Genomic DNA, 24,749 nt, shown 5'->3' with positions numbered 1-24,749 from the left:
TGGTTTTTAGAACGATGAGCATTTAGACGAATAGATAAATTGTTCGAAAAATCATTATTGCGATTGTTTTTAAGATCGCTTAAGCCTATCTCACACATAGGGTGAATCTGTGAAAGTCTGTTTACACTAAGCGATTTGCAAATTTTTAGCGAACGACCAATGACGATTTGAAAACTTGTTGAAAGATCACAATGAATGATTTCTCGCTTGTCGTTCGATCGTTCGCTTTGTTTGCATGAGCTGATTATCGTTCAAATGCGATCGTTATTGCGAAAATTTGAACAATAATCGTTCCGTGTACACTGGCTGCCACTGGAGTCTCTAAAGTGACAAGCTGTCCAGCCAATCACTGGCCGAGACGGTGTGAATGGCGAACGAGCAAAGATAATAGGTCCAGGTCTTATTAAAGATCAACGATTTCTTGTTCGGTCGTTAGTCGTTAACTGCTATTTAAACGAATGATTATCGTTTAGATTCCAACGATTTAACGATAATCTGAACGATAATCGTCCTTTGGAATAGGGCCCTTAGTCAATAATTGCAGTCAGGATGCAGGAAAGCCACAGGTTGGGAAACACTGTATTAGGCACCTGAATAGCTGGCGGACAATCTGAAGGGAAGCAGCAGAGGGGTTAAATATTCCCAAAAAGCAATGCTCAATTCAGCTAATAATCATTAGGAATCTGACACAAGATAACAACCTCTTATAAGGAGGGATTGATCCTGAAGATGACTAGAGTAATACATGACCATCATGGGGGCAAACAACATCTGTAAGATCAGGGCAGGATGAGATTTCACATGCAGAGCTCCAACACATGGTTATCATGCTTCAGAAACCAGTCAGTAATGTACAGAGAACACACAAACATACACAGATCATGCACACACCCAAAACCTGCAGAGAAAATACCTAGGAGGTATCCGGTTTTGCCTGGGGGACATTCGAGGAGATACCAAAGACCTCCGTCTAGGTGAGCTGGAGGGCACGGCTCGAGGGCTGCTGGACAAAGGGTGAGGGCTGGGCGATAGGTGCAAGACAGGGGAGAAGCTAGAAGACCTCGGACTGGAAGGAATGAGCAGGGGTCCTGAATGAGTGACAGTGTAAGGTCGATAACGCGGGGAGGAGGATGCGTGGCCTAGAGATGGGCTGGACTGTACGGCCAAGGACTGCTCAGTGCTGCAGGGCTGGGAACTAGAAACAGGGGTCAAGGGAGAATGGGGCACTGGTACCGTGACAGTATGAACAGGACTAGCATCATAAAGACTGGATAAAGAAGAAAAATATAAGGTTAAGAAATGAAGGCAGAAAAATATAGTAATAAAACATGTATACAGCAAAAGGGACCAAGTTACATAACTAAAGACAGGAAAAATAACATGCACTGTTTTCTAAGTAATGTGCATAGATTATCCCAGCTGGAAATATATGAATAACCTGACAAGTGGGCGTTACCTTCCCCCTGCCCGTAGGATGTCTTCCTACACATGAAGACACTGTTGAAACAAGGGAAATAGTAACACCTAGGGAGTACTAATAGTGGAGCTATACAATGCGAATGATACCAAAAGATGCTCCATCTGTTGTTTTATATACAAGGTAGGTGACAGATCCTCTTAAAAGGGGTTGTCCCAGTAAACAATGTATTTTGTTAAAGGGGTTGTCCGGCGATAAAAAATTATTCACAGAATAACACACATTACAAAGTTATACAACTTTGTAATGTATGTTATGTCTGTGAATGGCCCCCTTCCCCGTGTTTCCCCCCACCCACGCTAGACCCGGAAGTGTGGTGCATTATACCGCATCTCGTGTCGCCCACGGTCTCCGATCGTCAGCAGTGACGTCTTCTTCGGGAGGCCGGCGGATCTTCCCGAGTGCCGGCCACCCTCTGCAGCGTCATCCGAAGCTCAGCCGCGATTGGCTGAGCATAACTGTGCTCAGCCAATCGCGGCTGAGCTGCTGATGACGCAGCCACGTCATCAGCAGCTCAGCCGCGATTGGCTGAGCACAGTTATGCTCAGCCAATCGCGGCTGAGCTTCGGATGACGCTGCAGAGGGCGACTGGCACTCGGGAAGATCCGCCGGCCTCCCGAAGAAGACGTCACTGCTGAGGATCGGAGACCGTGGTCGGCACGTGACAGGTAATGTATAGCGCACCACACTTCCGGGTACACGGGTGGGGGTGGTGGGACACGGGGAAGGGGGCCATTCTCAGACATAACATACATTACAAAGTTGTATAACTTTGTAATGTGTGTTATTCTGTGAATAATTTTTTATCGCCGGAAAACCCCTTTAAGGCTCAGGCTGGCATGAAAATAAAGTAAAAAAAAAAAAAAAATACTTACCTGCCCCAATCTCCTGCCATGGTCTGTCTAAACACTATCCAGTCTGATCAGCACTTCCAGCTCTCACTTCAATATACAGGTAATGCTCACTCATCCAATCACTGGTAAGACAGGTTACCACAACAGCCAGAGATCAGCTGAGGAGGAGATTGCTTTGTGTCACAAAGAAAGCTGGAAGCACTGAGCCAGCACCGGCCACTCTCATGAAGGATCCACCAAGGGGGGGACTGGGACAGGTGAATATTAGAAATGAGGAAATCTTTAGAACACTCAGATCCATTCATTACCAGTGGCTGCAGAAGTTGGATGCAGCCTTAAAGCTACCTGAAAAACATAGATACAGCCATAAGTCACATCAATGTTTTCCAGGATTCCCTAGGGCTGCATCCAACTTCTGTAGCCACCAGTAACCAAATGCTGCACGCTCAGATGCAAACGGGTGTGCTCGGGATTGGCTCATAACTGGCGAGCATCCCTTTTCTTTTATTTTCATGCCAGTCTAAACCCAGGCAACCCCTTTAAGTCAGTGGATGTTTGCAATGTAGGTAGTTTGTAGAGAAACAAAGAAGCTGTTCTATCATAACTAAATTATACTTTGGGTATAATCCCACATTCACTGTTATTGGCTATTATACAGCAGAGAAGCATTGCGATCTTTGTGCAGCCCATGTCACAGCTTACCCCGACTCTCTAGTATAACACGTAGGGAATAGTGATAGTTGGGACTCCGATAATCAATTGTGCCCAATAGCACAATATTCTAATGGACGACTCCACTTGCCTTGATAAGGAGCTGGCGCCGAAGGATCCAGAGTTACAGAACATGGGACTAGTGCCAGGTGTTGACCCAGAGTTGAGCAATAAAGTCTTCTCTGGCATTCGTGTAGTTGCGATTGGCTGCGATGTGGCGGTCAAGCTGGCAAATGGGTTGTCGTCTTTAGACTGAGTGGACATCATCAAGACTTCCATCAGAATCTGTCCGATCAGGTCTTTAAAATTGGAGAACACTGGAGGGAAAGAAAGCAGCAAGAATTATTAAACAGCAAAACACTAAGGCAGCGTTCACACATGTCGATGAACACATAAGGCTGAAGCCACATCCCAAGGCATATACTAATGGCTGTGTGATTATGGCAACTTAGGGCAGCCATTGGTGAACGCATGGGCATGATCAGCATGAATGTGGCTTAAAGGGGTAACATCATGTCAATGTCCAGTCTGCACCGTGGTGAGGAATGAGACACCTGAGAGCTTCACTCTCATGAACATACGAAATACCTTCTTTAGGGTTTTGTCTGAACTGAGTCGATAGAGATCTCAGGAAAACAACGTCTCGGTCTCTGTCTTTCCAAGATACTCTGAAGATCTTGCAGACCAGCTGCAGTGACTGTTCTTCAGACACCTCAGATCCCGAAGAGGATTCCTGCAAAAAGATGGTAACAAATCAATCAGACAAGGGCACCGATCCCAATGACAATGGTCTCATAGCACAGGGATGGGGATCCTATGGCCCTCCAGATGCTGAAAAACTACAATTCCTCCCAAAGTTTTGCCTGTCCAGGCATCATGGGAATTGTAGTTCGCCATCCATGGTTTAGTACAACATGGCTTCTGAATGCATAATGAAAAACACCCTGAACTCAAGGCTAAGGACACCTTTCAACCAAGACTATTTTTTATTTTGCAACCAAAACAAGGGGTGGATTAAAAAGACAGAAAGGCTATGTTCATACACTGCTGAAATTGAATGGATGTCCATCATTTAGTGGCAAATAACGGACGTTATTTCAAAACGGCTGTTTTAAAATAACTGCCAGTATTTGCCGTTAAATGACAGCCATCCATTTGATTTCAGCAGTGTGTGAACATAGCCTTTCTGTGTTTTCAAACCACTCCTGGTTTTGGTTGCAAAATACTGTGTGGGAACATAGCCTTATAATCCAAAGTAACCACTAATAGGTGTCATTTTTCCCCCATGTGATAGGTGCCAAGTTTCCTATCAATTTTTAGGTCAAAGCAAGGCGACGAGATAAAAAACATGGACATAACACGTACCTTATCGGTAAGGCTTCTCTTCTCCCTGCGATCGCTTTCATCCACTTCCATGTTCTCAATCCCTGAGTCCACATCCACCTGGGACATGCTGGGAAACAAAAAATGTGGTGTGAGGTCTTCTCTAATACACCTACAGCACTGTAGTCAGAAGACTTCCTTGCAGAAGGGATGGGGAACCTTTGACCCTCCAGCTGCTGCAAAACTACAATTCCCGTGCCTGGAAAGCCAAAGTTTTAGCATGATGGAAATTGTAGTTTTGCAACAGCTGGAGGGCCAAAGGTTCCCCATCCCTGTCCTATAGTCACTTACCTTTTTTCACAGGCAACGCTGTCTATGTCCATGCTCTGAGAACGAGACAAGGACTGGGACTGTGTTTCGAGGCTATTGGATGGGGAACTGCTGAGCGAACTGACGCCTTCACTGCTCTGGCTTCGATGGGCCACCCCTGGAAGAGAACGCAGGTCAGTGTTAGTTGTACCTCAGAAAATAAATCCTAATACACATGCACATCTACATGTCTAAAGATCAGCGAACAAAACTCTATGATGGAAACTTCTGACAAGTCTGAGTGACATATGATAAGTTGTTTGTTTTTTCTTACTTCAAAGTGACATTAACAGCTCTAAAGATTAACTTAACCCCTTAAGGACAGAGCCTGAAATGGCCTTAATGACAGAGACAAATTTTATGAATATGACCAGTGTCACTTTATTCATTAATAACTTCGGGATGCTTTTACCTATCCGGCTGATTCTGAGATTGTTTTCTCGTGACATATTGTACTTTACATTTCTGGTAAATTGGAGTCGATACTCATAATGAATCTTTATGAAAAAAAACCAAATAATGCGAAAAAATGCATTTTTCCAACTTTGAAACTTTTTTGCTTATACAGAAAGTGGTTATACCACATAAATTATATATTAAATAGCATTAGCAACATGTCTACTTTATGTTGGTAGCTTTTATTAAACGATTTTAGACGATAGGAAGCTTAAAACATTAGCAGCAAATGTCCACATTTTCAGTAAAATTCCTGTTCAGGTTTAAAGTGTATTTGAGGGGCCTGTATGTTAGAAAGCCCCACAAAGCACCCCATTTCAGAAACTGCACCCCCCACACTCTGCAAAAGCACATCCAGAAAGTTTAACCCTTTAGGGGAGTCACAGAAATAAAAGCCAAGTGTGTAAGAAATTTGAAAATTTTAATTTTCTGTGCAGAGATTTTATTGTAATCCAATATTTTTCATAATTATAAACCTATTACCAGAGAAATGCACCCCAATAATTATTGCCCTGTTTCTGCAGTTTATAGAAATACCCCATATGTGGCCCTATTGCGCTATTTGACGCAACCACAAGCCTCAGATATAAAAGGAGCGCCTAGTGAATTTCAACGCCTCCGTTATATTTGGTCATTTTTGACTGTACCACTTCAGGTTGGCAGAGGCTCTGGGGTGCCAAAACCTAAAAAAACACCCCTAAAAGGGACACCATTTAGAAAACTACACCCCTCAAGGAATGTAACAAGGGGTGCGGTGAGCATTTGGACCCCACAGGTGCTTCACAGATTTTACGAAAAATATGGCGTGAAAAAAGAAAAATTTATTTTTTACACTAAAACGTTGTTCTAGCCTTCAATTTTTCTTTTTCTTAAAGGGATAGGAGGAAAAAAAAAAAAAAAAAAAAGACACAAATTGTGTAGCGCAGTTTCTCCCGAGTACGGAAATACCCCACATAAAGTGCCAAGCGGGCGCAGGACGAGCCTCCAAAAGGGAAGGAGCGCCAATTGGCTTTTGGAAGCTGAATTTCACTGGAATGGATTTCAAGGGCCATGTCGTATTTACAGAGCCCTCGTGCTGCCAAGACACTGGAAACCCCCCACAAGTGACCCCATTCTGGAAACTACACCCCTCAAGGAATCTAACAAGGGGTGCAGTGAGCATATGGACCCCACTGGTGACGGGCACAAATGTGGAACAATGTGACGTAAAAGGGAAAATTTTCATTTTTTCACTTTCACGGCACAAATGTGCCCGTCATCAAGGGGTCTATATCCTCACTGCACCCCTTGTTAGATTCCCTGAGGGGTGTAGTTTCCAGAATGGGGTCACCTGTGGGGGGTTTCCAGTGTTTTGGCAGCACGAGGGCTCTGTAAATGCGACATGGCGTTCATCATCCATTCTGGCCAAATCCAACCTCCAAAATCCAAATGGCGCTCCTTACCTTCGGAGGCTTGCCCTGCACCCACATGGCGCTTTATGTCCACATGTGGGGTATTTACGGACTCGGGGGAAATTGCTCTACACATTTTTTTCCTCTTTTAACCCCTTGTGAAAATGATAAATTCAAGGCTAAACCAACATTATAGTGTAAAAAACGTAATATTTCATTTTCACGCCACATTGTTCCACATTTGTGCCCGTCACCAGTGGGGTCCATATGCTCACTACACCCCTTGTTACATTCCCTGAGGGGTGTAGTTTCCATAATGGGGTCACTTGTGGGGGGTTTCAACTGTCTTGGCAACACAGGGGCCTTTTGAATGCAACATGGCCCCTCGAAATCCATTCTATCCAAATCCAGCCTTCAAAAACCAAATGGCGCTCCTTCCCTTCGGAGGCTTACCCTGCACCCGCATGGCGCTTTATGTACACATGTGGGGTATTTCCGTACTCGGGAAATTGCGCTACACATTTAGTGTTTTTTTTTATCTTTTAGCCCCTTGTGAAAATGAAAAAATCATGACAAATTAATGATTTAGAGTAAAAATTTTACAAAAATTACACTAAATGTTGGTCTAGCCTTGATTTTTTTCCATTTCCACAAGGGGTTAAAAAAGAAAATGAACACACACCGTGTAGGGTAGTGTCCCCTGAGTACGAAAATACCCCACATGTGGGCATAATGTGCCATATGGGCACAGGGCAAGCCACCAAAGGGACAGAGCGCCATTTAGAGTCTGGAATGGAGGATGGAGGCCATGTCGCATTTACAAAGCTCCTGTGCTGCCAGGACAGTAGAAACCCCCCACAAGTGACCCCATTCTGGAAACTACACCCCATAAGGAATCTAAAAAGGGGTGCAGTAAGGATATGGACCCCACTGGTGACGGGCACTTACGTAGAACATGTGCCGAGAAAATAAAAAAAAAAATTTTTTTTTTATTTTCACGTCCCAAATGTGGCCGTCACCAGGGGGCCATATCCCCGCTGCCCCCCTTGTTAGATTCCTTATGTGGGGGGGTTTCTACTGTCCTGGCCGCACAGAGGCTTTGTAATTGCATCATGGCAAGTCTCTAATGGGAATGGCGGCCATATCTATTTAGCTGGGGAAAAGGGACAATTCTAATTTATTTGGGGGTATTAGGCCAATTATTGGTTTATAAGGTTGGAAATGACAGGTGTCCATCAAACTCAATCTGTGTTGATCCAGAGGAAGGCAAAAAAAACCCTCATAAGGCAGAGGACAGTAGCCTCATCACAGGGGAAAAATTCCTTCCCGACTCCATAATGGCGATCAGAATAATCCCTGGATCAACGTGACCCCTGAAATAGGAATAAAGGACAGAATTTAGATAATGTAGAACCCCAATGACGTGTAGTGCGCCTTGAAGCGATCCAGTATGCAGAGGCCGGGGGGGGGGGGATCAGGACAGGTGTCACACGGGAAAATGGTGTCCTTCCTGATCCCCGTTACGCCACACTCTGCACTTCTTCTGGGGTCTCCTGTTTTCCAGTGTGGGGGACGTCAACTGGAAAATGTTGCCCTGGTGCGATACGGGGTCCCTCATATCCAGAAGCGCTGGGTCCGCTTCATGGCTGCTAAATATTAGGGCTCTATTACTACTTCTGATATGTTCAGATCGTGCCGCAAGCTACAGGGCAGCGAGGGACCGGAAGAGGGGGTGCTGGTATAAAAGTTATCCCCGTACAGGTGGTAACCTTTATCCAGCAGTGGGAAGATCAGTTCCCGGACGATCTTCCCACTTGTTCCGAGGATGGGGGGGGGGGGGGGGGGGGGGGAGGGGGCTGGATTCGGGTGTCCCTTCCTACATACACTCTTAGGGTACGTGCACACTGCGGAATCGCGACAGATAACCCTTCGTGCATTCCGCAGTTGGCACCCGCCGGCGGAGTGATGCAGGCACACGTCTCCACACGTGTCATAGACTCCATTCTATGCACGGGCGGATTCCGCTCTCCGTCCAACGTATTCATTCTTTGGATGGACGATGGAATCCGCCTGTGCACAGAATGGAGTCTATGACACGGGTGGAGACGCGCGCCCGCATCAGTCCGCCGGCGGGTGCCAGCTGCGGAATGCACAAAGGGTTATCCTTCGCCATTCCGCAGTGTGCACGTACCCTAAATCTGTAAGTGTACCCAGAGGTACTCTCACAGAGTTTGTAGAATTTCACGCCATACCGTCATCTCTTATTGGGACGGTACTGGCGGAAAAGACGTGTCTGGGGGGCAGCGTACGCTACGCTACCCCCAGACACGTCACTGGATGATGAGGATGATGAGGATGAATGGAGGAAAGAAGGATCCCCCCATTCATCCTCACTGGCTGTTTCGGTGTCGGAGGCAATAATAACGTATGCGTCCGACGCCGAAAACACCCTGGGGGCCATCTTTATACGGGGACTAGTATATGGGGTATGTAGTGGTGTAGTGTCAAACTTTATTCAATGTAGTGTGGTGTAATGTAGTGTTTTTTACGTGGTTTTTTTTTTTTTACAGTAAGTATAAAAAAAAAACCTACGCCAACAAAGGAGTTGCTGATAAATGCCGCACTTATGTGCGGCACTTATCAGCAGACCGTGGCAGTAGGATATAGAAAAAAAACACCCTACGCCAAAAAGGAGGAGTTGCTGATTAGCAGCGCACTTTCGTGCGATGCTGATCAACACTCAGCGGCGATAGGGTGCGGAAAATAGAAAAAAAAAAACATTTGGAAAAAAAAAACAACTTTTTCTACATTCTGAACATCCCTGTAGCTGCTGATAAGTGTATTACACATATCAGCTGCTAGGGGGCAGCAGAGCGCAAAATCCGGAAAAAGACGAGGCTGGAGCCAAAAATAGCCGAAAAAAGCCGATGGGGACCGCCGGAAAGAGCCGAAGACCGAATGAGAAGACGGAGGACGCCGCGAACCCGGAAGACGCTGATCAGGACCCCGGGACAGGTGAGTAATGTACAAATACCTGCTCTGGACCCCTCAGCTACCTAGCTGAGGGGTCCAGAGCAGGTATTTACTATTTTGGGGGACTCTGATCGCCGTGCCACCATTACTTTTTACAGTAATGGCGGTCGGTGCCGTCCTCGGACAGCACCGACCGCCATTTTTTTCCGGGTCATTGGGTCACCGATGACCCAGAAAGGTTCCGATCGCCACTATTGGCTGATCTGAATTGATCAGCCAATAGCGGCGATCGTAAGCACGGGGGGGTGTTAACCACCCCCCGTGCCGAGAAGCTAAGATGGCCTGCTATGATTTATAGCAGGCCATCTTCCCCGATCGCTGTGTGCGAACACGCAGCGATCGGAGAAACATCGGGCGTAAATTTACGCCCTGATGCGTTAAGTACCAGGGCGCGAGGGCGTAAATTTACGCCCGATGTCGTTAAGGGGTTAAAGGGGTAGTTCACCATTTTTAACTTTTAAATGAATTAGTGACGGAAAGTGCCAGAGATTTGTAATTTACTTATATAAAAAAAATCTACAGTTTTCCAGTACTTATTATCTGCTGTATGTCCTGCAGGAAGTGGTGTATTCTCTCCAGTCTGACACAGTGCTCTCTGCTGCCGCCTCTGTCCATGTCAGGAACTGTCCAGAGGCGGAGAGGTTTTCTGTTCAATCTTTTTATTGAAAATTTTTGAAAAGTATTTTAACAAATGCCCAATAAAACATGTATTTGTACAAAACGCGGCATAGTAGGATACAATAAAGCTTATGGTTACATGTGAGATATAGTAACATAAAAGTCCGGTTAACTAGGACCATGGTGAAAGAGGAGTAAACAGGAACATTAATATAAACTAAAACAGAACCATCTTCATTGTTCATGGGTCAGTTATTAGAGGGGTTAGCTCTTAAAGGGGTTGTCCGGCGATAAAAAATTATTCACAGAATAACACACATTACAAAGTTATACAACTTTGTAATGTATGTTATGTCTGTGAATGGCCCCCTTCCCCGTGTTTCCCCCCACCCACGCTAGACCCGGAAGTGTGGTGCATTATACTCACCGCATCTCGTGTCTCCACGGTCTCCGATCCTCAGCAGTGACGTCTTCTTCAAGAGACCGGCGGATCTTCCCGAGTGCCGGCCGCCCTCTGCAGCGTCATCCGAAGCTCAGCCGCGATTGGCTGAGCATAACTGTGCTCAGCCAATCGCGGCTGAGCAGCTGATGACGTGGCCGCATCATCAGCCGCTCAGCCGCGATTGGCTGAGCACAGTTATGCTCAGCCAATCGCGGCTGAGCTTCGGATGAAGCTGCAGAGGGCGGCCAGCACTCGGGAAGATCCGCCGGCCTCCCGAAGAAGACGTCACTGCTGAGGATCGGAGACCGTGGTCGGCACGTGACAGGTAATGTATAGCGCACCACACTTCCGGGTACACGGGTGGGGGTGGTGGGACACGGGGAAGGGGGCCATTCACAGACATAACATACATTACAAAGTTGTATAACTTTGTAATGTGTGTTATTCTGTGAATAATTTTTTATTGCCGGACAACCCCTTTAAGTAGTTATCATGGGTACATAGACTGTGGAAAGGTGTTAGTCACGCAAGTGATGTCAACGGTTTTCTACGGGGATTTGCTCATGCTCTAAACAGTTCCTGACATGGACAGAGGCGGCAGCAGAGAGCACTGTGTCAAACTGGAGAGAATACACCACTTCCTGCAGGACATCCAGCAGCTGATAAGTACTGAAAGACTGGATATTCTTAAAATAGAAGTAAATTAGAAATGTCTGGCACTTTCTGGCACCAATTGATTTAAAAGAAAACAAATTGGTGAACTATCCCTTTTAAGTTAATGCTTAGAGCTGTTAAAATCACTCATTGGAACTGACTGAGATGTAAGCTCCATGAGTCATGTGAGGATAGTTCGGCTGTAGGACCAGGAACATCTATTCATGTAGATGCACGTTAATATGAACTGAACCCTGATGGCCTCTGCTGCTGTCTAGTTAGTGGTATGGGTGATGCTTATAGCACCAGTCTGTGACTACAAATACATCAGCTCAGACATACAGACATACAGAGAGCTGACAGCTGTACACAGTGGGGGAGGGGGTATCCGAGCTGCGGTACGCCTTCAGGGGGAGCATTTAAAGACAACCTGTCCGCTCCCCTTACTTGTCTCTTCCAGTTGCTACTTGTATGGAGAGACCCAATGGCAGATGTTAGTGCCCCCTTCAGGACACTTGAACGTTCATCCAAACAGAGCACACGTGTGTACAAGGGAAAGAGCAGGACTGTCCCCTCCGGTGTGGAAGGGAGGGGGGGGGGGGGGGGGGAAGCAGGTCAGTGCCCTCCTGTGTGTGAGGGGCAGGATCGGGACAGTACCCTCCTGTGTGTGAGGGGCGGGATCAGGACAGTACCCTCCTGTGGGCGGGGGGGGGGGTTGTGTTGGCAGGACAGTCCCCTCCTGCACGTGATGGGGAAGCAGGACAGTCCCCCCTCCTGTGCACAAAGGGACGGAGCAGGACAGTCCCCTCCTGTGGGGGGGGGGGGGGAGAGCAGGACAGACCCCTCCTGTGGGGGGGGGGGGGGGGAGAGCAGGACAGTCCCCTCCTGTGGGGGGGGGGGGGGGAGAGCAGGACAGTCCCCTCCTGTGGGGGGGGGGGGGGGGGGGGGGAGAGCAGGACAGTCCCCTCCTGGCAGGACAGTTCCCTCCTGTGGGGGGGGGAGAGAGCAGGACAGTCCCCTCCTGTGCGGGGGGGGGGGGGGGGGGGGGGGGGGGGGGGGGGGGCGGGGGGGGGAGAGCAGGACAGTTCCCTCCTGTGCGTGAGGGGGGGAGCAGGACAGTCCACTCCTGTGCGTGAGGGGGGGGGGGGGGGCGGGAGCAGGACAGTCCCCTCCTGTGCGTGAGGGGGGGGGGGGGGGGGCAGGGAACAGGACAGTCCCCTCCTGTGCGTGAGAGGGGGGGGGGGGGGGCAGGGAGCAGGACAGTCCCCTCCTGTGCGTGAGGGGGGGGGGGGGGAGCAGGACAGTCCCCTCCTGTGCGTGAGGGGGGGGGGGCAGGGAGCAGGACAGTCCCCTCTTTTTATACTGCAGTGTACTGTTTTACTATGGGATGATATAATAATGTATTGCATCTGGCACCTTCTACCAGTATCACCTGGGTGATCCTCATTCATAAGGGGTAGTCAAGACCAGACATAAAACTGGTTATTCAGGCTTACAAAAACATGGCCGCTTTCTTCTGGAAACAGCTCCCCTCCTGTCCTCAGTTTGGGTGTGGAGTTTTGCAGTTCAGTTCCATTTAAGTGAATGAAGCTGAATTGTAATACCACAGACAACCTGAGGACAGGGGTGGTGCTGTTCTTGCACAAAAGTAGCTTTGCTTTTTCTAATCCGGGATAACTACTTTAACATCAAGCTGTACAGACAACAAGCCCTTCAAGTCGCTGGTTCTTGTTTATGTGCGGCTCCATATAATTCATCTTGGCGTGAAGGAATCAAATTAATAAAATGCAGTTGTGTCATTCCTAAGCCGCCGGTAAGCAGCGGCGATCTGCACAACTCATACTGAGTCGGCTCTGGGATATTAGAGCCGCATTCCCTGAATAGCAGGAGGATTTACAGGAGTTGTATAAAACCAGATTGATGGCCTATTTATAAAGCTAATGCGGCAGGGTATGTGTCGGGAATACACAAGGCCCGGGCCCTGAGAGGCTGCATGACCGCCCATCACCCGCCAGACAATATATAATTGAAGCGTGCCCGGGACCTGTCAGCAGAGGTTTTACATGCTGTACCTGGAAGAAGACAACAAGAATTTAAAGGGAATTTGTCATTTAATGGGGTTATGCAGGATCAGACAACATGGCTGCTTTCTTTCAAAAACGGCGACACTCTTGTCTTTGGGTTGTGGTATTAAAACCAGGAGAGAAAAAAAACATTGGAATTTTGGAAAGTTAAACAGATTTGCAATTTACTTCTATTTAAAAATCTCCAGTCTTCCAGTACTTTTCAGCTGCTGGATGTCCTGCAGGAAGTGGTGTATTCTCTCCAGTCTGACACAGTGCTCTCTGCTGCCACCTCTGTCCATGTCAAGAACTGTCCAGAGCAGCAGCAAATCCCCATAGAAAACCTCTCCTGCTCTGGACCGTTCACATGGACAGAGATGGCAGCAGAGAGCACTGTGTCAGACTTAAAAGAATACACCGCTTCATGCAGGGCATACAGTGGCTGATAAGTACTGGAAGACTGGAGATTTTTAAATAGAAGCAAATTACAAATCTGTATAACTTTCTGTCAGCAGATTAAAAAAAAAGTTGCAGGAGTACCCCCTTTAAGGAAAAGTTGATTGTCTCATGTGTATGGGGGCCTTTCCAAAGATGTCAGAGGATATCGGAGGAGAAAAGAATGGGACATTTTGGATTTCAGTTACTGTATTCTGTTCTTGGGGAAATAAGCCATGGCCAGTGGCATGTGGCAGCAGCTTACCCTTCCTCTATTCAGTCAGTACACATAGACAAGGTGGTCTTTTTGAGCTTTGAATGAATGGGGTCCCTCTGCTAGATCACTGCCTCCGTGTCACTTTAGTCTTGTGACTCTTGTTTATAAGTGACGCATAGAGGAATGCAGCACTCCATTACCAGGAAGCCCGGTATCAGCGCTGCAGACGCTACCGTCACCACGTCTATTATAAGGCCTGACACGCGCTGGAAACAAAGTCACTCAAAATATACACACACAGCACTCTGGAATCTCTTCCAGCCTGACGTGCACCATCCAACACGAGGAAAACACGTTTCCTAAGCTGCGAGGAGATGACCTGGGTTCATGTCTCTGAGCGTCTGACCAAACCTGTGTTTCTGCTTTAGCAGCTGTTTATGTGCTGGAGACGTATAACACACAGCAGGCCTCCTGCTGGGGACACCATGTTCTGTTTACACCGAGCATAGGAACAGCCATTGCTATACTTGGTCTAGGAGCAGAACACATGACCACGTAACATCACACAGGTCTGGAAAAAGCAGGGAATGGGGGAGGGGGCCTTCCAGCTGTTACCAAACTACAATTCCCATCATGCCTGGAGAGCAAAGATAAAGCTTGGGCTGTCCAGGAATGATGGTAATTGTAGTTTTGCAGCAGCTGGAGGGGCGGGAGTTTGAGGCTCCTGTTCTAGACCTTTCATGTAATTTTCTCCCAGTAAGGGACTATGACCATCACATAAAGTGACCATAGATTACTGGTATGTGTCACCACTTAATGATCTGTGGCTACGACCTCTAGGACCCCCAATGACCGTGAACCTGAAGGGGCCAGAGAGTCTATTCTCTTCACTGTTTTTCCTCTACACAGTAGAACCCTGGACTAATATTTGTAGTATCACAATTCTCTATACCAAAAAGTAAAAAAGTTAAAGGGTTTGTCCAGGCTTACAAAAACATGGCTGCTCTCTGGCAGAAACAGCACCTCTCCAGTCCTCAGTCTGGGTGCGTTTTTGCAGCTCAGTTCTAGAAGTAAAGGAGCTGAACTGCAATACCACACAAAACCTGAGGAGAGGGGTGGTGCTGTCTTTGTAAGAAAGTAGCTGTTTTTTTCTCATCCTAGATAACCCTCTTTAATTTAGTACGGTGCACAGGCTCCCTGGGTCTGAAACCAACCAGGGGGAATTTACTAACAGTAACTCAGTGATTCATGAAGCATGACTGGCTTACTGTTAAGTGAAGCAGAGCATGGGACTTGTGCTTCACTTAGGGCCCTATTCCACGGGACAATTATCGTTTGCATATTCGTTAACGATAAACGATCCAAACGACAGCTATTGCGAAAGACCTGAAATCGTTCACCCATTTACATGGAAAGATAATCGTCACTTATGATCGTTCTTGCGGTCGTCTTGTCGTTCATCACGACTGCGAACGACCGAACGGCATCTTATTCAATGTGAACAATTTGCGAACAAGCAATGATAAAAATAGGTCCAGGTTTTTTTAAACGACCAATGATGCCTCGTTCGGTAGTTAATGGTTAACTGCTATTCAAACGAACAATCGTTTAGATTCAAACAACTTAACGATAATCTGAATGATAATCGTCCTGTGGAATAGGGCCCTTACTGTCCGGGTACACAGGTAGCATAGGAGGCCACAGAAGCTACTGCCTAAGGACCCCATTACATGGAACCTTAATCTGCCAAATCATCGCTCCGTGTAATAGAGACAACCATCATCAGCTGATCACGTCTTTTGATCCTGACCTAAAACCATCGTCCTCTGACCGCACATCGCCACATGTAATAGCGATCCGCGCCAATGGCTGATGAATCTGTAAAGTAAATTATCAAGTATATATAAATCTGGATTCTGCCTGTTTTCCGCATGGACAATTGTGTGTTGCTGCTCCAGAGTATTAGGTAAAGATCTTTATGTCTATGTACCTGGCAATAACACTGTCAATGTTGTATATAACCAGGCTCTGTATACCACTCCCAATGTTGTATATAACCAGGCTGATTGTAACACATCCAATGTTGTATATAACCAGGCTGTTTGTAACACTGCCAATATTGTATATAACCAGGCTGTATACTGTATAACACTGCTAATGTTGTATATAACCAGGCTCTGTATATAACACTGTCAATATTGTATATAAACAGGCTCAGTATACCACTGCCAATGTTGTATATAACCAGGCTCTGTATACAGTCTGATCACATGACATCTCAGTTTGGCTATTAGGTATTGAGGATGTTTAAAGTTTTTAGTTTATTCCTAATGTGCATAAGCTACAATTTACATAAACAGTGCAGAACTGTCGGGGTATATAGTGTATATAGGGCTCCTGGCGATTTCCGCTTAAACAAAAAAAACAAAAAACAAGGGCATAGCTTTGCCTCCTAGGCGACCTTGAAACAAATCTAATTAACACACTAACACTTTATACCCGGGGAGCGCTGGGTACATTTTCTAGTCAAGTATATAAGTGACCTGTCCTAGCTCCCCGGCGTTTTTCTGTCTCCTCCCTGCAACCACCAATGCAACTTCAGAGACGGTCTCTGAAGTGACAGGCCGCTAAGCCTAACACTGGCCATGGCGGTCCTCTCCCAGCCAGTGATTGGCTGAGCGGCTTGCCACTTCAGAGACCAGCTCAGAAGTTGCAGCAGCAGCTACGAGGGGAAGAAAGGAAGACACCGGGGAGCATGGAGAGTTAATGAATAATTATTATTATTATTGAATTTTTAAAGCAAGGGTTGCACGGAGATCACCAAAAAGATTATAGATGATCGCAGAAGTAGTGTGGAAAAAGTGTTAATTTACTCAAAAAAAATAATTTTTTTTCGACTCTTGTTACAACTCAGCCATTTTCACACACACAGCTGTATTGCACCATATACTAGGATTAGTAAACAGCGCAGGTTTACTCTAGTGATCGGGGTGTGTAATACAGCCCTTAGGGATCGGCTGTTGGCTCAAGTGCAACCTGTTTTTCACCTGCTACATCTTGGTATTGAACTATTTGCTCTGACACAGGAGACATAATATACATTATATATATATACATTATATATATATATAATATATATATATATATATATATATATATATATATATATATATATATATATATATATATATATATATATATATATATACATACATACATACACACACACACATATATATATTAAGAATACCGCAGCACTCATGGGATAAAATTCAACACAACGTGTTTATTTCCCCAAACCGCGACGTTTCGCTCTCCACACAGAGCTTTTTCAAGCAGTGTGGAGAGCGAAACGTTGCGGTTTGGGGAAATAAACGTTGTGTTGAATTCTATCCCATGAGTGCTGCGGTATTCTTCTGATTTATATTACCTATACTGGGTGGTCGCTGGTATATACCGCCTGGCACCACATTCATCGCTACACGAGTGCTGCATTCATTCTGAATTTCTTATAATTATATATATATATATATATATATATATATATATATATATATATATATATATATATATATATATATATATATATATATATATTATATATATACACACATACATACATACATACACGTTTTGCAACGCCAGCCTGGACACCTACTATGCAGGGAACTACAGCCGGTTCAATCCTGAAGAATGGACCACTCCTGCAGTTCCCGGCATAGTGGTGACTGGGCCACTGCAGCAAAAGAATCCCACTACTACATCAGTGCTGTTCCCCTTTTGTTGCGAGGATCGGTGGTTACCCCAGAGGTTGGACCAGAATCAATCATGAAGTTACGGCATCATCACTTTATAGCCTAGGATAAACAAATGTAACAGAAACAGCCAGAATTCATGGGTTTACAATGACGCTATACACTGGTACCATAATGGGTAAGGGTACATCACAGTTTATGGCCATTATAGGGATTATTTATATCCCCGGACAAAATAATAAACAGTAATAAAAGTAAAGTGCGGCCATTCAACGTCAACTAATGGTCACATGACTGTTACTCATACAGAAGGTGTCTAAACAACAGCCATGCACTGTACTATGGCAAACAGTTTTTCATCATCAATAACCAGTGACTGTAAGCACAGTAGCACATACCTGATGCTCCTATGGGTGAGGTAGCTGGGGTTATCCCCTGAACATTGAGGCCAAGCTGGTGAGACGCACTGGGGGCCGGTCCTGCTACTGGTGGTCCAGGTGGGTTTTCTCTCTGAGGAGAAGTGAGTGGAGTCGTGGGCTGTGAAGAAGGCCCACCAGCAAGCCGAGCCAGGCGCCTACGTCTAATCTGTAAAAAGAAATGAGAATCAAATGAGAAAAAAAAATACATTTTATACAGTAGGTACACGTCACCTGTGAGAGACTTAGAAAGAAAATTCCAGAAAATCCAATTGTATGATTTATAAATAATTACAGTGGTACCTTGGTTTAAGAGTAACTTGGATTAACAGCGTTTTGTAAGAAGAGCTCACAGTTTTTCAAAATTTAACTTGGTTTAAGAGCATTACTTTGGTTTAGGAGCTCCCTGTACTGGGTGGGAGGAGGAGTGGGGGAGGGGCATGGTCTGCATAGCGGGGTCTACAGCACTGTACTCTGACCCAGGAAGTCTCCCTCCCTTTCCAAATCATCCTCCCCATTCACGCTATAATGTGCCTGCACTATAATGTGCCTATACACACTGCTGATATAATATGTCTGCACTTACACACAGCTATACACACTGCTGCTGCTGTATAGAGAAGTTTCTGTCACTGTCCTCCTGCATAGCTCTGATTCTCACTTCCTGATTGGTCCATGCTGAACACACCCCTTTCCCCATTGCTGTCATGTGACCACACAGACCTCTGACAGCAGCCCTGCTTCGCTATTCTAGCCTGTTGTACTACACTACTGCATTATGGGGATCTGCATCCTGTATCTACAAACTGCTGCTGTTTTTCAGGTTTATGCAGTCACTATACATTATACACCACATGCTGATTGCTGGAACGAATTATGCTCGTAATCCAAGGCACCACTGTATTTAGATTATTTTTTTTTTTTTGTACATGAAATAAGGATTTGATCACCAACCAACCAGCAGGATTTCTGTCTCGCACAGAGCTTTTTCTCTATTAGAAGCTCTTCCTACTCTGCCCTCATTATCTCTATATACTGCAACTGTTTCATCTTGTTACCTGTATAATAAACACCTGGCCACACACACACACACACACACACACACACACACACACACACAGAGCCAATCACACTACAACCTCTCCCATTGCGGCCAAGACGAAAGAGCTGTCTAGGGCCAAAATTGTAGACCTGCACAAGGCAGGAATGGGCTCCAGTACAATAGGCAGGCAGCTTGTTGAGAAGGCAACAACTGTTTAACAACATTTTGTGCTCTCAGTCTGCTTGCCAAGTACACTTCATCAACAATTTATAATACCCTTTTAATCACTAGTATTCAAAACTTAACTTTTAATTGCCATACATATAATGGGGTAAGAACAATTTTGAAAAAGGAATCGGCCTGGAACTACCCGGCAAGACCTGGTCACTGACCTGACGAGAGCTGTGAGCACAGTCTCATAGATTGCTGTTAGTAACACACTTCACCACTATGGATTATAATCCTGCAGGGCACACAAGGTCTCCCTTACTCACAACAGCACATGTCCAGGCCTGTGTGTCACCAATGACTATCTGGATGATCCATGAGAGGTGGTCATGTGGTTAAAAGAGACCAAAACACAACTTTTTGCTGTCAATTCTATTTACCATTTATGGAGGAGGAGGAGGAGGAGGAGGAAGAAGGATGAGTACAAGCCCAAGAACACAGTCCTAACTATGAGGGATAGGGGGTGGAATTATCATTCATTGGGGCTTTCTGCAAAGGTAACAGGGCAACTGGAGGATGGATGGGGCCATCTATTGCAAGACTTTGGCCAACAACCATCTTCTCTCAGTAAGAGCACTGAAGAAAGGATAGTGGCCAGGTCTTCCAGCATGACATTTACCCAAAACACACAGCCGGGACAACCGAGGAGGAGAGCCACAGCCGGGACAACCGAGGAGGAGAGCCACAGCCCGGACAACCGAGGAGGAGAGCCACAGCCCGGACAACCGAGGAGGGAGAGCCACAGCCGGGACAACCGAGGAGGGAGAGCCACAGCCGGGACAACCGAGGAGGGAGAGCCACAGCCGGGACAACCGAGGAGGGAGAGCCACAGCCGGGACAACCGAGGAGGGAGAGCCACAGCCGGGACAACCGAGGAGGGAGAGCCACAGCCGGGACAACCGAGGAGGGAGAGCCACAGCCGGGACAACCGAGGAGGGAGAGCCACAGCCGGGACAACTAAAGGCCCTATTTCACAGAACGATTATCGTTTGTATTCGGCCGCTACGGACGATAATCGTCCCGTGGAATAGAGTGCAACGATCAGCCGACATCGTTCATGTTGGCTGATCGTTGCAGTCGCTTGTTTTTGAACATGTTGAAAAACAAGCGACTGATATAGCAGCGATCTGCAGCCGTCGCTCCGTTAAATAGGAGCGTCGGCAGCAGATGCTGCTATATCCTATGGGCTGCCCGGACGATCAGCGATCCCCCGGGCAGCCCCCCCGCAGCTCCCCGCCGCCCCTCCCGCACTCACCCGCTCGCTGCAGCCGCGCTGAATAGCGGCGGCAGCGAGCAGGGAACGAGAAGCAAACGAGCACTGAGAGCGCTCGTTTGCTCCTCTGATGACCAGTGGAATAGGGGCATAAGGAGGAAACACACAGCCGGGACACCTAAGGAGGAAACATACAGCCGGGACAACTAAGGAGCGGCTCAGTAAGAAGCATTTTATGGTCCTGGAGCAGCCACCAGTCTCCACACCCTCATTGGAGGCCCCCCAGCGACAGAAGAAAGAAGTGGAAAAGATGTGTATGGAGTAGAGGGACACAATCCCTGCTGCAGGGTCTGCCAACCTAGTCAAAACCCCCAGGAAACATCTGACCTCTAACTGCAAACAAAAGGTTTCTGCACCAAATAGGACCGTCTCTTCTTCTATTGTATCTAATACTTATTTCATGTAATAAACTGCAGAACAATTATTTATAAATCCTACAATGTGATTATCTGGAATGTTCTATCGATTCTGTCTCTTGCAGGTGAAGTCACCGACCAGAAATATTACCCCCTCTCCATTCTCTGTAGGTGGGAAAACTTGCACAACTGGCAGCGTATCACATACTTATTTCCCCTACTGTACCATCATACGATATGAGAGACAGCAGGACCCTCTGGACTACCATAGGTGCCCTATTATATACTATAGGTGCAATATATTATATACTATAGGTGCAGGTACTATAGGTGCGCTATATTATATACTGTACTGTAGGTGCGCTATATTATATACCATAGGTGCGCTATATTATATACTATAGGTGCGATATATACAGAGATGAGCGAACCGGGTTCGGGTCCATCCGAACCCGAACGTTCGGCATTTGATTAGCGGGGGGCTGCTGAAGTTGGATAAAGCTCTAAGGGCCCTATTCCACCGGACGATTATCATTCAGATTATCGATAAATCGTTTGAATCTAAACGATAATCGTTCGGTTGAAATGCAGTTAACGATTAACAACCAAACGAGAAATCGTTGATCGCTTTATAAGACCTGGATCTATTTTTATCGTTGCTCGTTCGCAAAACGTTCGCATTGAATAAGACGACGTTCGGTCGTTCGCAGTGGATACGAACGCAATAGCAAAAAAAAAAAAAAACAATCGCAAATATGATAATAAGTAAGGATTATCATTTCATGGAAATGAGTGAACGTTGTCAGGTCTTTCGCGATAGCGGTCGTTTGAGATTGTTAACGATTATGCAAACGATAATAGTCCGGTGGAATAGGGCCCTAAGGTTGTCTGGAAAACATGGATACAGCCAATGACTATATCCATGTTTTCCACATAACCTTAGGGCTTTATCCAACTTCAGCAGCCCCCGCTAATCAAATGCCGAAAGTTCGGGTTCGGATCGACTCCAGCATGCTCCAGGTTCGCTCATCTCTAATTATATACTATAGGTGTGATATATTATATACTATAGGTGCGATATATTATATACTATAGGTGCGATATATTATATACTATAGGTGCGATATATTATATACTATAGGTGCCATATTATGGCTCAGCACTACTTGTGTGCAGAAAGAACATGGTTTTTGTTCAGAGACCTCTTTATATTCATGGCCGTGAAGTTCCTGCTCCCACCGCCCCGTTCCTCACATTTGGTGCATACTATAGAAGCTGCATTATACACAACACTAGAGGAACATCGAGTTCCCAAACACAGAATCCAAGGTCCACAGAGACGTCATGGCCGCCATTCAGAAGGGCTGAGGCCACTCACTACACAGCCACATGACTGCAATCTCTAATTTCCACAAATAAAATGTATATAGTCAGGGTATACTTGGTGAATCTTTGTGCTATTTCTCGCACGTAATGTGATAGCGGTGTGGCACTTTATTTCATACATCACTGACGCGGCTCTGGCTGTGGACTCTATGGCCGATCATAGGAGACTGTCGAAACTACCATCTGCAAAAAAGGATGCACAGTTTCGCAGCTGCATGCATGGTCTGCAACTCACAGTTGGGCAAATGCATTTTGAGGATCTATTAAAGGGGTATTCTGACGTAAAACTTGTTTTTTTTGTTTGTTTTTTCAAAACAAACATCAGAAAGTTATACAGATTTGTAATATACTACTATTTAACAATCTCTAGTCTCTCAGTAACTATCAGCTGCTGTATGTCCTGCAGGAAGTGGTGTATTCTTTCCAATCTAACACAGTGCTCTCTGCTGCCACCTCTGTCCATGTCAGGAACTGTCCAGAGCAGGAGAGGTTTTCTATGGGGATTTGCTGCTGCTCTGGACAGTTCCTGACATGGACAGAGGTGGCAGCAGAGAGCACAGTGTCAAACTAGAGAGAATACACCACTTCCTGCATGACATACAGCAGCTGATAAGTACTGGAAGACTGGAGATTTTTAAATAGAAGAAAATTTCAAATCTGTATAACTTTCTAAAACCAGCTGATTTAAAAGAAAAAGATTTTGCCAGAGTACCCCTTTAACATCAGATGAAAGGAGAATAGGACAAACTGCATCCAATCCTTTGTCCTCATGGGAAATAAGAGATGTCTGGTAGCAGCTTATTCCGCTCTCTGTACATGTATTCTCAGCTGATCCAATAAGGTGTATATGGGGGGAGCGAGGAGGAACAGCTGGCAGCCAAACAGCCCGCTCCCTAAGGTGTAGGAAGTCCTTTAAGAAAGATATTCTGGATTTATGTAATCAGAGATCCAGCAGGAAGAGATGATTGTTACTATGGCTCTGTTCACAAGTGTCATGGCTACTGTAAGGGGGGAGGTCTGCCTGTTTTCCATCAGCTTTAGGATCCAAGAAAGACCCCAGTGTGAACAGGAGCCAAAATGATCAATGGAGATTAGCTCCACCAAGGATAAGACTTGTGATTCATGCCGGCATGTCATTCAGGTTCCGGTAGTAGAAGCCAAGATGGCAGCATTTCCACAAGAAAAATGGGCAACGTGATGTGATATTTCACACAGTACATGACATACATATAGAACTGGGATGGGGAACCTGCAGCCCTCCAGCTGTTGCAAAACTACAATTCCCATCATGCCTGGACAGCCAAATGACTGTCCAGGCATGATGGGAATTGTAGTTTTGACACAGCTGGAGGTCCACAAATCTGACATCTCTGGGTTAATAGATTCTGGAATAAGCCGGGTCCTATATAAAGATGTGAATTCCGGAGTGCACACAACCTGCTGTATCACCGCTCTCTGCATTGCACAAGACCTGGACGGCAGATATTATATCACCTCAAACAGATGTTCTATAAAAAAAAAAAAACCTATAGTGAGATATAAAACACATGGTACAGATGGGGGGGGGGAGGTATTTACTAAGGGCCATGTTGTATCTTTTGCACGGCCCATTAAATGCATCATTAACCAGGTGAGCTGAGACCATCAACAATGCGTTAAAGGGGTGCTCCGATGAAAATATTTTCTTTCAACTCAACTCGTGTCAGAAAGTTAAATAGATTTATTTACTTCTATTAAAAATCTCCAGTCTTCCAGCACTTATCAGCTGTTGAAAGTCCTGCAGGAAGTGGTGTATTCTTTCCAGTCTGACACAGTGCTCTCTGCTGCCACCTCTGTCCATGTCAGGAACTGTCTAAAGCAGCAGCAAATCCCCATAGGCCTTATTCACACGTTCCGTAATTTACGGATCCGTATTTCCGTATCCGAGTTAGTGCACTTTGAAGTCTATTGGGCTATTCACACGATCAGTATCAGAAATGGATGAAAATCAATCCGTAAAAAAAAAAAAAAAAAAAAAAAGGACATGTCCTAGTGCGGCCCCGGTGCGGACCCATTTTTTTTGCGGATCCTCTCATTGAAATCAATTGGTTACGGATCGTTTACGGATTGTAACATGTTGGCATCCGTATTTAAGCAAAAAAATACGGATGAAGTGCATTGAAAAGCAATGAGTAGTAAAAAAAATGGAATTACGGAAATAGGGATGGAATACTGATAGAATACGGATGTCCAATCCGCAATTTCTTACGG

The 24,749-nt window shown here is 45.8% G+C and overlaps 1 protein-coding gene and 1 long non-coding RNA gene across 4 annotated transcripts in view; one reads left to right on the top strand and one right to left on the bottom strand.

Moving 5' to 3' along the window:
* The window catches only part of UBE4B (ubiquitination factor E4B), a 49,112-nt gene that overhangs the window by 18,772 nt on the left and 5,591 nt on the right, over positions 1–24,749 (bottom strand). For 2 of the 3 annotated variants that reach the window (XM_069948289.1, XM_069948290.1), the window contains exons 2-6: positions 18,197–18,383; positions 4,717–4,852; positions 4,408–4,495; positions 3,631–3,775; positions 3,134–3,359 (exon numbers count right to left, since the gene is read on the bottom strand). In XM_069948289.1, the coding sequence (XP_069804390.1) occupies positions 3,134–3,359; positions 3,631–3,775; positions 4,408–4,495; positions 4,717–4,852; positions 18,197–18,383 (782 nt within the window). Of the gene's footprint in view, positions 1–913; positions 1,268–3,133; positions 3,360–3,630; positions 3,776–4,407; positions 4,496–4,716; positions 4,853–18,196; positions 18,384–24,749 lie in introns of all 3 variants that reach the window. The other variant, XM_069948288.1, reaches the window with a different exon arrangement.
* The window catches only part of LOC138769683 (uncharacterized), a 50,091-nt gene continuing 30,075 nt past the window's right edge, over positions 4,734–24,749 (top strand). Inside the window, exon 1 of the long non-coding RNA XR_011359282.1 lies at positions 4,734–4,868. This is a non-coding gene — a long non-coding RNA (uncharacterized lncRNA). The remainder of the gene's footprint in view (positions 4,869–24,749) is intronic.

This window comes from Dendropsophus ebraccatus, chromosome 12 (assembly GCF_027789765.1).
Source record: "Dendropsophus ebraccatus isolate aDenEbr1 chromosome 12, aDenEbr1.pat, whole genome shotgun sequence".
Taxonomy (NCBI): Eukaryota; Metazoa; Chordata; class Amphibia; order Anura; family Hylidae; genus Dendropsophus; species Dendropsophus ebraccatus.
Note: the sequence above shows the minus strand (reverse complement) of the source record. Positions and strands in the feature narration are given on the sequence as shown.